At 46.5% G+C, this 14,380-nt stretch overlaps 1 protein-coding gene across 2 annotated transcripts in view; it reads right to left on the bottom strand.

Annotated features, from left to right (window-relative positions):
* The window catches only part of TARBP1 (tRNA guanosine 2 -O-methyltransferase TARBP1), a 51,132-nt gene extending 39,250 nt beyond the window's left edge, over positions 1 to 11,882 (bottom strand). Inside the window, exons 1-6 of one of the 2 annotated variants that reach the window (XM_081296952.1) lie at positions 10,905 to 11,882; positions 6,897 to 6,994; positions 5,793 to 5,862; positions 3,532 to 3,680; positions 2,478 to 2,530; positions 428 to 525 (exon numbers count right to left, since the gene is read on the bottom strand). In XM_081296952.1, the coding sequence (XP_081153078.1) occupies positions 428 to 525; positions 2,478 to 2,530; positions 3,532 to 3,680; positions 5,793 to 5,862; positions 6,897 to 6,994; positions 10,905 to 11,787 (1,351 nt within the window). In that variant the 5' untranslated portion in view covers positions 11,788 to 11,882. The remainder of the gene's footprint in view (positions 1 to 427; positions 526 to 2,477; positions 2,531 to 3,531; positions 3,681 to 5,792; positions 5,863 to 6,896; positions 6,995 to 10,904) is intronic. The other variant, XM_081296951.1, reaches the window with a different exon arrangement.
* Positions 11,883 to 14,380: the final 2,498 nt, after the last annotated feature.

Below are 14,380 nucleotides of genomic sequence, written 5' to 3'. Positions count from 1 at the left end.
TGGAAGGTGGCTTCTAGGACACAGGTCTCCTATAAAACACATGTATTTTTTCTTATCTTTCTAAGCCAGTGTCAACTGCAGGAAAACGGCCACAATGGATATTCTGTTCATAAGTGTTCTTTACAACCAGGGCCTGTCGTTGTTCCATACAGTTCACTAATCTTGAACTGAAGAGCAGAAGGTCACAGAAGACCACCAAGCGCAGCACCCCCACCTCACAAAGGCTGATCATGCCAGCACCTCAGTGCCATATCTGCCAAGGCAGAGCGCCTGCTGGCTTAGACAGATCCTGGATGACCGTGACCAGTGGCTCGTCCTAGAGAGCACCAATGACAGGTAACATGGCAGTGCACACACCAACAAGCTGATAACATCAAGAAACGGATGAAGTGTTCGAAAGTTGAAAAACCTCTTTTCTGACACATACTCTTTATTTCTTCTGGAAGAAGAGAAACATAAGTGACTAAAAACTTCTGTAACTTTAATCCCAATGGAGAACCACTTCCTACCAGCTGGCCTGGGGACCTACAGACAAAGAAGGGAGAAAAAAATATATTTAAATCCACTTACAAGTGAGTATATGCAAACCAGTCTACACAGACTTCGGCCCTAGAGTCTTTCTACGCTAACATGATCAGAAAACCTGCTTTTTCTGAACCTGCCCTGAATTCTTCAGCGAAGTTCTGAGGCTGTTTCTGGTTACAGAGACGGCAGGGCTTGTGGGAAGGTGGGCAGCTGTCACGCCCCGCTAGGGAGGCAGGACCCACCAAGACAGCCTCCACTTGGCCCCTGTACATCTAGCTAAACGGCCCCTTGAAAAGCAGTAGCCTAAAATGGCAAATGTAAACTCTATTTTATTGCTTCCAACATTGAATTCAATGACTTTAATTTTTAGGCCTGAAATTAAAAAAATTCATAGCAAAGACAGACATCGGTAATAAATGACGTCTGCTAGAGTGTCTAACTCTTGGCGTCTGCTGAAGCCACGTTTCTGCTCCATGCTTCTGCCAGGAGCACTGTCTGCTAACTGGACCCTGCAGCGCTGGGAAGAGCTGTGTCCACTCCTGGCAGCACTGAGACTCCCTCGCTGGCCTTCCTGCTCCTCAGCTGTGCTCAGCTCAGAGCACACCCTACAGCAAAGACTTGGGCAAAGACTGAAGCTCACCAGCACATCAAACACTGCCATGCTCCCTTAATACTTACACACAGACACTGAGAATCAGCACAACGTGGCACTGACATCAGAAACTTTTACAGAAACTGGCATGGGGGGGTTCTGTTTAGCAGCATACCAAACAGAACACTTGAGCTTTAAATTTTGTTAGTTGACATTAGAAAGACACACAATTCAAAAGCAGGGCATTTTAAGACATAATTTAGGAGAATAGATAATTCTTCAAAAAACAAGGCCAAGGCACAACCCTGACCAACACTACTCACAGCTAAGTTTCTCAAAAGGTAGAAGTGGCAAATAAGTGGACATTTTATGAATTGTGACATTCACTGTCAAAGGTGGAAAGGAAAAAGGTCAGAAGTGACCCTGCAGTTCTGGACTGAAGTTGGATATACTGGAATGAATCCATGGTTCTTAGGATGGACAGACAGGTAAATGGATGGGTGGGTGGATGGATGGATGGACAGACAGGTAAACAGGTGGATGAATGGATGGATGGGCAGATGGGCAAATGGATGAATGGACAGGTGGATAAATGGATGGATGAACAGATGACAGATGGATGAATGGATGAATGGGCAAATGGATGGACAGGTGGATGGATGGATGGATGGATGGGCAAATGGATGGATGGATAGACAGGTGGATGAATGGGCAGGTAGATGGATGAATGGATGGATGGATAGGTGGATGAACAGATAGATGGATGAATGGGTGGATAAATGGATGGACAGCTAATGAAATAAATCTATCTAACTCTGGTCAGCAAACAGACAAGGAAAAAGCTGCACACACACACGCACACAGGTAGAGGTAACAATTGAGCAAACATGGTGGAACATTAACATCTGGAGAACAAGGATGAAGATAAGCGGGAATTCTTTATATTATTCCCAGAACTTTTCTACTGGTGTGAAACTTATGGGAAAAGAAAAAGTTAAAAGAAAAAGAAAAAAAACAAGGTTCAAAGTGTTAGTTGGCCAAAGTCACCACAATTTTCAGAGCGGCAGAAAGCAGGAGCAGGCAAAGAGAATGAGCTATATAAAATATGGCTCTCAAAAGCCCAGGAATGAAAGAGTTCATGGTAAAAGGAACAAGCAAGAAGGAACATGTGATGTAAATAATAGAAGGTCAGAAGAATAACAAATACAGCACTATAAGATTTAGGGGAAAAATGCTGATTTTCCATAAGGCAACATAGGTTATGCACCAAACAGGTTAAACAATCTGGTTATGCTTCAAAATGTCAAACCTATATGTCAATACGTCGTCCTGCATTACTGCTAGGTGACAGAATGCTTACCTGCCATAGAGAGAGCTCTCTGAAAGGGCATCCATTAATGGTCCAATAATAAACTGAAAAAAAGAGAGAGAGAGAGAGGCAGTGGAGTTTTAACTGCACATGTGGAAGGTGACACCCCCCCCTTGGGGCCCACGAGGAGGCAGAAGAACTGTGGTCAGCAAAGGGACTCTCATGCAGCAGTGAACTCAAGAGGGTCCTGGGGGAACCCTAATTCTACCAGAATGACAAAAAAAGGACAGAATCTTCCCACCCATAAAATCCTACAGCACACTAGGGAGTTCACACTGTGGGTCAGAAAGAAGAGACACCTGGGAAACAAAGACAGTAACAAGAAAAACAGAGACACTCAGGGAGGACTGAGCCCCACGCTCAGTGGGGAGATTCACATCCCAAAATCCTACTTGACACTAGTCAAAAAAGCAAGCTCATGTGAATCGGGAAGGAGACACAGAAAAATGATGCGTGTCCAACAGAAGAGCACAGACCCAGGGGACTGGAAGAACTGACCGGGCCACCTGTCAATCAAAGGGGCTTACGTGCCCCAAGGCAGGGATCTTGAGTCACAGGGACTATGCCATGCTCCACTGTGTGGCTCCTAACAGTCGGAGGTCAGACTCTAAGGAGTGAAGCCAGGAGGCCAGCTCTGTATAAGACAGGGCAGCAACACAGCTGGGGGACACTGTCACACAAAAGCGTCAACATCAGCTCTCACACTCTGGACTGGTGGAGTCTGAAGAACAATGGCAGAGGACTACTTCCTTACGAGGGCCAAGTTGCAGGCGGCCCCTAGTCAGTGTGTCAACAGATGACACAGCTGTTCCCAAGCAGGGTAGGGTTACCATTGGCTCCCAGGAGCCTAGTTTGAAAGAGCCATGGTCCCCCTATTCTTCTAAAGTTAGAGCTGGTTCAGAGAAACAGGGTATGCTGTGTGCACTCTGTAACTGAAGGGCGCTGATGCGGTGTCCCAAGTGCTTTCCTGAGACCATGGTGACACGACAAAACAAATGCGTGTCCCTCTCCTGGCAAGGCAGTGAGGAGGGAGAAGGTGTATTACCTCGGAAAAGTCTGGTGAAAATGGAAGACACTCAGATTCATACAGCTCCAGAAAGTGGAGAACACCTTCTTTGGTCAGGATTTTATTCTCACTTTCAAACATTCTTTTATAAACACACATGTGCCAGGAGGGGTGAAAGAGCCAGCAGCCTGCGGAGATAAACATTTAATGCTGACACTGGGCCCTGTCCATGCACAGATATGTGCAGACACGTTGCTTCACTATCGCTACGGAAGTGAGTTTGCTTTACTACATCCAAGGGCGTCTGCTAAATAACCAAAATAATGTTGGTGTTCAGAATTCTGTATTCAGATAGGCTCATTTAAAAGACTACAAACAAATGTGAAACATGCTTCGGTATACAAAAATAATGTTACCCCTCGCGGGCAAGGGGGAGCTTTAGATCTGGGGTGCTTTCAACCAGCTCTCTGACCCACTTCAATCCATTTTTCCTACAGGAATCTGAAACCATCACTTCCTTTGCTTAAACCCTGGAGCAGCTTCCCACTGCTCTCAGGAGGCTGGACGAGCCACGGACTGACAAGCCACAGTTCCAGGGGCTTGTGCTGTCTCCCTGTGGGCGCTTAGACAGCACACCCAGCAGAGGCCTCCGCTGAACACCCCGCACCCTACACTCCACCCTCAGCCTTCTCTGCTCCCTCCAAAGGACCTAAAATCAAACCTCATTTCCATAGAAGACAAAACTCTAGTGAAAAGGCACTGCACCTCTCCTACCACTCTGTCCCCTGTGCTTAACATGAACTGCCTGCTAAGTAAATATCTATTAAGTGAAAATGTAATTGGGTGAGCAAATGAAAGACAGAAGAACTGTGTACTTTAGAGATATTTTTATGACTCATGAAATTTCCTTTAATTCTAGTAGGAAAAAATATCCAGGATTTTTAATTCATGACATTCTATAAATAAATTAGTCATTATTTGTAATTTATATGAACATGCTTGTTCAACTCTGGCGGTGGTAATTTTTCAAAATCGGTCACTGCTATATGATTTGGTTTGCCAAGAGCTGTGGGCAAAATGTGGTAATAAGAGCATCATTTTAATAGTAAGTGCATGAGTGCAGCCACAACAGGATCCAATTAAATGCTAGCCCCAGGTGGGGACATGGATGCTTATGGTCTGTGAAAAATCCCAGCATCTCAGGAAACAGCTACTGCAATCAGCAGAGAAAAGCTCAATTCCTTGGGGGTCAAACTATTAAAGTCATAATTATCTAGAGCAGGCGCTAAAACCCATTTACCCAGGTTAATCCTCATGTGTAAACACAATAATGCAGCACTTTATCATTCTTATAAATATAAAACACTGTTGGCCTGAATTTAGCTGTTTCATTGATCTAAACTCAATTTCACAAAATAATTTTCAGAAGCTCAGTTTCACCGTATTTCTCCTAGAAAGTTCTCCTAATGCAGCAGCAATCAAAGGCTTAAAAAACATGTTTACACTTATATTCTAGAATTTTCTTTTCCAAAGAAGGCTAAAATACATGACTATAATAGAACCCCAATGCTTTAACAAAAAGATAAACATATGTTTATATATGTAATATATATATTGAGAATAAAAATAGAGGGGCTGGGGATATAGCTCAGTTGGTAGAGTGCATGCCTAGCATGCACTAAGGCTCTGGGTTCAATCCCCAGCACCTCCACAAAAAAAAGAAAAAAACAAAAAACCCCAAAATGGAAAGCAGTCAGGGTGTATATTCCTATCAAAGAGCTCTTGTTAACATACAACACACACCATCTTTAAAGCTCTAAGAACCATCCCCGTCTTTTAAGGACCTACTGTGAAATGCCTGTGGATGCCAGGACTATGGCACCTGGTTGAGGCATAGGACACACATCCGCAGTAGTGGGAAGGGCTTCATCCCACAGCTCTTTCCCTTATAGACATGCATGGAATTTTTCATGACCAAAAGTTAAAAACCAAATTAATCCTAGCTCTGAACTACAGAAAACCCTGCCACAACTTAAAGCTATTTAAGGAGATGGTCAAAGGTGGCACAGACACTACTGAGTGTGACGAACCTACAGACAAGGGGACCTAGGGTCTTATCTGCCTGTCGACAGCTGCCATCACTCGGCAGCAACACTACAGATGATTCATGTTTTCTTCCTTACATTATAGTAATTTTTCCCAATTTTCTACAATAAATAGGGATTAGTTATAAAATCAGGCGGTACAGGGGGACTAGAAATATTAGTTAAAAAAAAAAGCAAAAAGAAAGTGATCATTACCATGTTCCTCTGACACTGCATATTCAAACAGATTGTTTAGCTTTGGTAAGACTGGCTTTATAACATGTATCTAAAAATAAGAGCAAAGAATCACATGAAATGGAAATATCTTTAAAGACTCAGGCGTCTATTCGTTGACAGCAGACCTTGTGACTTTACCCTGGTGAAACTGGCCTTGGGGGCCTGATCCCTCCACCTCTGGACCATGGCACGACTCCAGTCCTCCGGCCTGAGGTGGCAGAGCCAACCCGTGCAACCCAGAACCCAGTTAGGGTGGTGCCTACACTCACAGCCAGCAGCCCATGTGATGGCAGGGCATCCTGACTGGCCTGGAAGCAGGTAGGGATGGACCCAGAAGTTGAAAGAGAGGTACTGAAGCTTTCTCCAGTAACTCAAGTTGTGCTAGGTCAGCCTGCAGAAGTGCAGACACTTCCCAACTCAGTGTTCCTCCTGCCTGGGGCCATGCTCTGGCTCCTTTGCTAGATTTGACTTAGATGTCCTTCAAAGTATGCGCAAATCTGAGTTTCTAAAATAAGTAGTGGAGGTTTTATGGACCTACAGACCAAAGAAACCCCACAAGTTTACTTGATTCAGAAATGCTTCTCACCCTGGATGTCCAGCTCCTCAGCAACTGAGTCATTCTCCACTTTGATCCACCAACAATGCTTGGTGCACAGGTGGACTGACATCTCACAGGACTCTGCAAGGAAGCTGGCCCCTTGGACTGCGACTTACAGATTGGACTTACACACCAGGGGACAGCGGCAGAGACACTACCTGGGAGCTATCTCAGACCTACTGAATCAGAAGGTCTAGGGCTGGGGCAGTAGTTCATATTTTATAACAAGCCCTCCAGGTGACGTTGATGTTGAAGTTTGAGAATGCCAAGGGAAGTCAAAGATGGTAACATGAGTCAGCTGAAAGTATTCTTCACTTTCCTGAAACAATTTACATGCTCTTGTAAATTGCATTTGTGCCAGAAAACAAAGGACACCTGGCTTCTATCATGCTATCTCTAAGTTGGTCTTTCTTCCCTACTTTTAATGTTTGAAAAAGAGAAAATCATGTGTACTATGGGATTTGCAAAAATATGAGAACACTTACCTGATTTCCTTCTAGAGTTTCCATGATTAAAATATAATTTTCCCAAAATTTTAGAAGCTCATCTTTTTTCTTCTCAGACCACCAAAACAGACTTGGGCCTAATACAGTTAAAAAAAAAATTAGTTATTTATTTTGCAAATCTAACAGTTTTCTTCATAATAGCAATTCTTACACTAATGCCATTATTACCAAATGTACTCTCTAATAAAGGAGGGTGTCCCTGCACCTAAACCTGGATAGGAAGTTTGGGAATCTCAAAAGGAGAAGTGTGCTGCTGTCCTCTGTTCATTAAGATAAGAATGACAGATCTGCACATATAAACTCAACTCCCCTCCCCAAGACCCTCACTGTAACAGGAAAGGTTTTTCAAAGGCCAACATCCCAGAAGAATTAAAAAAAAGAAAAAAAAAAACCGAGAAGGAAAATAGCAATAAAACTTAGAACTTAAAAATCAAACTGGAGAAAAGATAATTTCAAGTAGACACAGGGAAACAAGCAACAATTGGATCTGCACTGCACGATCCACCATCAAAGGACTTGGCTGCTGCAGGAGCTTCTCCAGGTGCAGGTGAGCAGCTAGGTTGAAGAGGATCCCATATCCAGGATTTGCTCACAGACTTAGGAACAGGATGCTTTAAAAGGGACATTCCAACAAACAACAAACAGATCTCATGAGAACTAAACTTGATAGCAAAAACAAGAAAGGGCTGGACATGAAAGAAATCACCCAGGGAGTAAAGACACAGAAAACCCTGGGAGAGAAGAGATGTTGGTAGACCAATCCAGGAGGTGCCCAGAGCAGAAAACAGCAGGAGGAAATCAACAACAGAAGCACTCAGTAGGGACCCAGGAGCCAGCATCAGCATGAAAGCAGACCTGTGGCCAAGCAGGGCCCAGCGCCTGACCTCCCACACAGGATCCAGGATCTCCTCCAGAGACTGTAGGTCTGCATCTTTTAAACAGAATTCTGCCCTCATGGAGCCATCAATCAAACGTGAGGACAAAATGAAGGCATTTAGACAAGTACGGTCTCCACTTCTGCACAAAATGGAGACAGCCAAGAGAAAACACCAATGCCATGGAGAGAAAAGGCTGGATAAGCTACAAAATCCAAAGCTTCTAGGGGGGCCGCCAGGGGAATTCCAAAAGACTCTCCAAGAATAGAGAAACCCTACACTGCTCTGCTCTGGCTGAGCACCCAGGAAGCAGCAGGCACCAAAGGAGCACTTTCTAAAAACAGCATTTTAATGGGTTTTAAAGGTCAAGGGTGGGCTGGCACGACAGCTTGGAAGCCCTGGGAACCCCTAAGAGTCCATACCCACTCCCCTGCTGACCCAGCCTCCCCAAGTGCTCCAAGAAGGACCCTGGCAGGGCAGTGATCTCTTAAGAGTGGGTATGCAGGCCTGCCTTAGTCTGAGGGGCAGACTAAGGACACTACAGTGTCCTGCATGCACTACAGAAGAACTGCTGGGGAGCAACGCCAAGACCCCACAGCCACCCAGATTTGTGGCCGCAAGCCCTCCCATGCCTGCACCCTTGCCCTGCCCTGATGCCACAAAGACTGGCAGCCTCTGGGAAGAAGACCTGCAGCCTGAGCCTGCACTGAGATCTGGAGAAGGTCCTGCTCCTGCTGGCCACCTGACAGGGAGGGCAGAACACTGGTGCCCAAGGCCTCCCAGAGAACCAAGCAGAATGCAGCTTACAAGGAGAGGGCACAGAAATTCTAAGCCTTCGCCAGGTGGGAGGCAGTTATGTGCCACTGAAGAGGGGGCAGAGAGAGCAGAGGAGCTGGAACCCCAAGGCTGAAGCATGCAGGGTCTAAGATAAGGCTAGAGAAGAAAAAACAGAAAGGCTGCCCCACCTCAAACCCAGCAGCCAGCAACAAACACGGGTAACCCTGGGGGCCTCAAAAGACCCCTGCTATGGCACAGGCACATGGCTGTAGAAAGTTGTTGAGCCCTCCAGGATCCACACCAAGCACAAGGTGGCCACAACCACTGCCCGAAGGCAAGAACAAAACCAAACAGGGTGGCTTCGGCCGCACACAGGGCCTAGGAAGCAGGGGTATACCCATCTGTCAACAGACACTGGCATAAGCTCTACTGATCCATAACACAGAGAAGTGGCTCCATGCCCTAAAGGTTAAACAAGCAGAACTAAACTCAGCTGTCCAGGTGTCAGACTGGCAAATCACTACACATTAAAGAACCTAATTGGAAAGGTGACCAATATGCTTAAGCAGATGAGCAGACAAGGGTCTTTAAGCTCAAGTGGAGCTGTGATCTCAGACACTTGGAAGGCTGAGGCAGAGAGACCACAAGTTTGATGCTACCCTCAGCAACTTAGTATGACCCTGTCTCAAAAAATAAAAAATATAAAGGACCAAGGATGTAGAACCCCTGGGTTCAATCCCTAGGACTGCACAAAAATGTTAAAAAAAAAAAAAAGGTAAAATGGAAATACTAGAAATAAAAATGTTATCAACTGGGCTGGGGCTGTGGTTCAGTGGTAGAGCAATTGCCTAGCACATGTGAGACACTGGGTTCGATTTTCAGTACCACATATAAATAAATAAAGTCCATTGACAACTAAAAAATATTTTTTAAAAAATGTTATCAGCCATAAAGGATCTTTTGATGGAATTACCAGACATGTCACTTTTAAAGATTTCATCTCAGGAAACTACAGAATGTACCATGGCAGTGAGTGAGATACTAAGTACAGGAAGCAGAAGCACCAACACAGGACTCAGGGGAAGGGACCCACAGGATGGTGGAGACAGAGCTAGAAAGCCAGCTGTCCCCAGGCACAGGGAGACGCAATCCAGTGTCAGCAAGTGGAAGACCCTAGGGCAGCTCCTCAGGGAAACCCAAAACGCCTTCAGGTCTAGCTCTGGAAAGATCTAGACACCAGGCTGAGAACTCAGGGCTGAATCACGATTGGTGTGGAGAGAACCAAACACATTTTAAAATGACAATTATAAGAGAAACTTGCAGGAATGGAAGCATGATTCAATTTCCTCAAAGTGTGATATAATGTACTACACTGATCACCTGTGAACAGCACCCACCACCATGTTAGTGCGCAACACTAATTTAACCAAGAGCTTCACGGTGGGTTTTACAATCTAAGAAATGTTATTTCAAGTCACAGGGGTAAATAGCAAAATATTCAGGATAATAAAGAGATAACAGTGTTTTCTTTCTGAAGCTGAGAAAGTGGGGTATATTATTAAAACCCCCTACAATAAATGAGTTTCACTTTGATAACTTTTTAAAAAAATGTCTTCCCAGTCAAAACTCTTAAGGATTGAGCACCCATCTGCAGATTGCTCAAATATTTAAAATGTTTTAAAATTATATGAAAGTCTAATTTCACAACTTTATCCAAACAAAAATTCTTTGTTGCAATAAATGAGTAGTAATTACAGTTGGAAAAACAAGTTTCTATTAAGACAATTCAGACTTAGTTTTTGACTTAGTTCAGAAACTTGAGACCACTGGATAAACCAATCAAAAGTTACCAACCCAAAGAAGGCAGGCCATGCTAGCGCATCTCCACTTGTTCAGTAAACGAGAAGCAAGGACTCAAATGTTTAAAAAGTACCCTTAAAAAGCTAACTTAAGAAACCTGTTCATCAAATATCAGTAAATCCTGCTCCTGAGAATTACCTAGTGACCTTTCCAAAGAATGATGCTAATTCTAACACACACGCCTCCGTTCATTTCCCGAGCACAGGTACATCTTTCAGTGTGGAAAGTCCCATCACGATACAGTGCCCACTTGGGTCTGTAGAATCCTGCATGGGTTCAGCCACTTTCCCAACAACTCAAAGGGCGTCGCATTCCACATTGCTTGGGTCGACTGCTCCGAGATTTGTCACTTGGCAGAACAGCCTCTGAAAAGAGGGTCCCAAGGCTGCCAGGCTCTATGGTGCCATGTGGAATGACCGAATTCTGAACAGCTTGCGGAAGCTAGCGGGATCGGGCTGGGCCAGGGAGCGAATACCTGTTCCCCCGTGGGCGTCGCAGGTGCAGTCGGCGCCCAGCTCCGCGGACACCTCCACGGCCCTCTGCAGCAGATAGCGCGCGCGCTTGCGAGTCAGGGCGTCCTCCGCGCGGCCCAAGCCCGTCTGCACCGTCCTCCAGAAGCGTCCGCAGCGCCGCGCGTCGGGGCCCACGTCGCGCGCGCCGGGCTGAGGCAGCAGCTTCTCGGCCAGGGCGCTCAGCACCTGCAGCTCCGGCCCGACGCGGTCCGGTTCCCAGGGGACGCCCGGCTCGGCCAGCGCGCCCCACACGGCCCGAAGCGCCGCCCCGCCACACTGACCCAGCGCCGGCAGCAGCCGCGCAGCCGCCAGCGCCCCCGCGTCCTCGGCGTTCCCGGGCCCGTCCGCGCCCAGCGCCAGGGCAACGGCGGCCTGCGCCACGCGCTCAAGCAGCGGCCCGTCTTCGTGGGGCCGCAGGCAGGGCCCGACGGCGGCCAGCACCTCCACCGCAGCCTCGACGCCCGGCGCGCACCGCCCGGCCCGCAGGTCCCGCAGCGCCTCCTCAGCCAGCGCGGCAGCCAGCGGCGGGCCCCTCGCGAGCCGGGCGCACGAGCGCAGCGCCGCGCCCGCCGCCCGCAGCACGCGCCGGCGTTGGCTCGGCTGGCCGGGGTCGGGGTCGGCGCCGCCCGGGCACCCGCGCAGAAGCGGCACTAGGTACCCGGTGGCGACCTCGCGCGCCGCCTCCGGGAGCGCGCCCGGGTCCGTGCCCGCGTCCTCCAGCCGCTGCAGAAGGAAGCGCAGCGTCTCCACGCGCTCCGCGGACGCTTCCCCTCGGCACAGCGTCCCGAACAGGGCCCGGGGGTCCCAGCTCTGCTCCAGCAGGACTTCCGCGAGCACCCCTTCCATCTGCCGCGCGCGTCGCCGACACCAAGCTCTGGGAGGAAGCCGAGGGCGTGCGCGCGCACCGGCCGCGCCGCCGGGACGTGCGCGTGCACAGTGTGGCGTTCCTGCTAGGCCTTCACTGTGCTCTTGGGCTCTCACCAGCACTGTCCAGCCCTGTTGCCCCTGTGCCTTACTGTTTTGTAAGAGAAAGGAGAACTTCGTTAAACGTTAATGTAGTATATGTTCCAGGTGCATCGCGTTGTGATTGGAGTTTGGCTCCCTGGGGCCCTAAATCAGTCAAGCATGCCTGTGACACAGGCCAGAAGGTGTCACTGAAGGTGGACTTCACTGCCACCTCAGAGCCTACTTTCAAAACTGTGCATTCAGGGAACCTCCCACAAAGACACTGACACATATCAGAAATGTATTCTGGACATCCGCTTTAAAATAGATAAGGAAAACACAAGACACAAGGATGATTTAGCATTAAGGTGGGGTGAGTTCTGCTATGCATATGTGCTGGGAATACAGGTAGAGAGAAGATGCCCACACTGGCCCTTGCATCCCAGTGCCCACACTCCAGAACAGAACTTCCCTTACAGTGCATGTGCTCACTCCCGCTGTACAACTCAAAAACAGTCCATGCATGTGTCTGTTCTGTACTTATGACAACATCTACTACTAAATATGGAAATAGTCTTTCATATGTAAAGTCAGATGACTTTAATCTTAATCTTATCCATTATGTTTATCCTCTATCAAGCTCTTTGAAGGTTGGATCAGTCTATACACTAAAGGGCAGATCTTTTTGGTTAGAAGGCAAAGAAAACCCATGTCACAGATCCAGTTAATTCCAGGGTTGAAACAGGAACCAGATCAACAAAGTGCACTGCAGAGGTGAGGTTTTCTATTTCAGTTATTCAATTTTCCCATTGACGGAATGCATAAATGGTTCTATTTTAAACCCACTTAGAATGTTAGCAAATACTGATGCTGCCTGTTATGGGTGATGAGTCCTACTTCCTCACATGTTGAAGTCTGAATAGGACAGAAGCACACCGAGGCAAGCATATAAAGCAGGATTTATGTAAAAAAGAATAACATGGACTTCTCCTGGGAGGGAGAAGGGGGCCATAGCTGGTATCCTGGTATCCCAAGAAGTGAGGTGTTCTGCCCTTTTTATATGTCCCAGGCTTCCTATGTTCTCCTGCCTTTTTCCTCTAGTCTTCCTCCTTCCTGCGTAAGTGACTAGGCCCAGGAATGCTTGGTGGGATGGCCCAAAGGTGGGAATCGGGTTAACAACATTAACAACCCTGTAGGGAGGGGCAATTCCTGGGACAGGTTACCTTGGCATCAGGTTGGAGCAGGGGCAGGTTCTTGAAAAGGGTGGAGGAAGGGCTCTGAAGGAACTAACATTTCAGTCCACAGCCTCCAACTTCCCAGACTCACTCAAAATTGGCCTCTTTGATCCAACCTGACTGGATTTATCTATCTATACTGACTGCCTGTCTAATTCTGGCTACAATACCAATTGCTTCCAACATCTAATGTGCCAATTATCATTTCCCTCAACATATACATATATCAAACATAAATGGGAAATAGTTTTGAGCAGACATTTAACAAATGAAGATAATGCAAATAACAAGCATTTGCAAAGGTGTTCAGCATCTTTAGTCACCAGAGAAATGCAAATTAAAACCACCATGAGATACCACTTCACGCTCCTGAGAATGGCTCAGATTTTGAAAGACTGAATACATGATGTGGAAAAAACCAAGAAGGTGAAACAACTTGAACTGGAACATTAATGGTACTCATAAGTGACAAGATTGCTTTGGAAAACTGTTTCTTATAAAATTGAAATATACTTACCTTATAATATATTTGCACCCCTTGCTATTTGCTAAATGAAAATATATGCCAACAGGTCTTGCAGAACAATGCTTTGGCAACATTATAGCCAAAACCTTATAACAAATTAAATGTCCATCAGTAGAAGAATGATTAAGCAAATTGTACTTTATATAATAATGCTCTTTCAGCAAAAGAGAATGAGTTGCTAATTCATTCAACAAATATGAATAAATCCCAAAAACATTCTGTTGTTCAAAAGAAGCCTGGCGAAGTCTTATGTCCTCACAGTCTAATTTATATGAAATGTAAGAAGAGAAAAGTAATCTGTGGAATAGGAATGAAAAGAGCAGCTGCTCCAGACATGGAGAGTCATGAGAACCAGGCTGGAAGGAAGCTTCTGGGTGACAGAAGTACTTCAACCTGGTCCTGTGTTGGTTACACGGTTTCACATTTGCCAAAACCCCTTGAATTGAACCCTTGAGATCCAGACATTTCATTCTATGTAAATTTTACCCCCATTTTTGCAAATGACTTATACTAAAAGAAAAATAATGAATTGGCCTGTGTATTTATTCCCTGTTGCCTACAGCACAAAGCCCATGCCAGGCAGAGCATGAAAGCCCATCAGGATCTGGTGGCCAGCCCCACAGCCTCATTCCCCGCTCAGCTCTGGTCCAGACTCACAGAACTCTCCTCTCTCACTCTCTTCTCTGCTAGAATGATTTCCACATCCACTTTCTGACTCCCTAAGATGGGCAGT

This window comes from Spermophilus citellus, assembly GCF_964194105.1.
Source record: "Spermophilus citellus genome assembly, chromosome: 6".
NCBI classification, from domain to species: domain Eukaryota; kingdom Metazoa; phylum Chordata; class Mammalia; order Rodentia; family Sciuridae; genus Spermophilus; species Spermophilus citellus.
The sequence above is the reverse complement of the archived record's forward strand: the minus strand, read 5'-3'. Positions and strand labels throughout refer to the sequence as shown.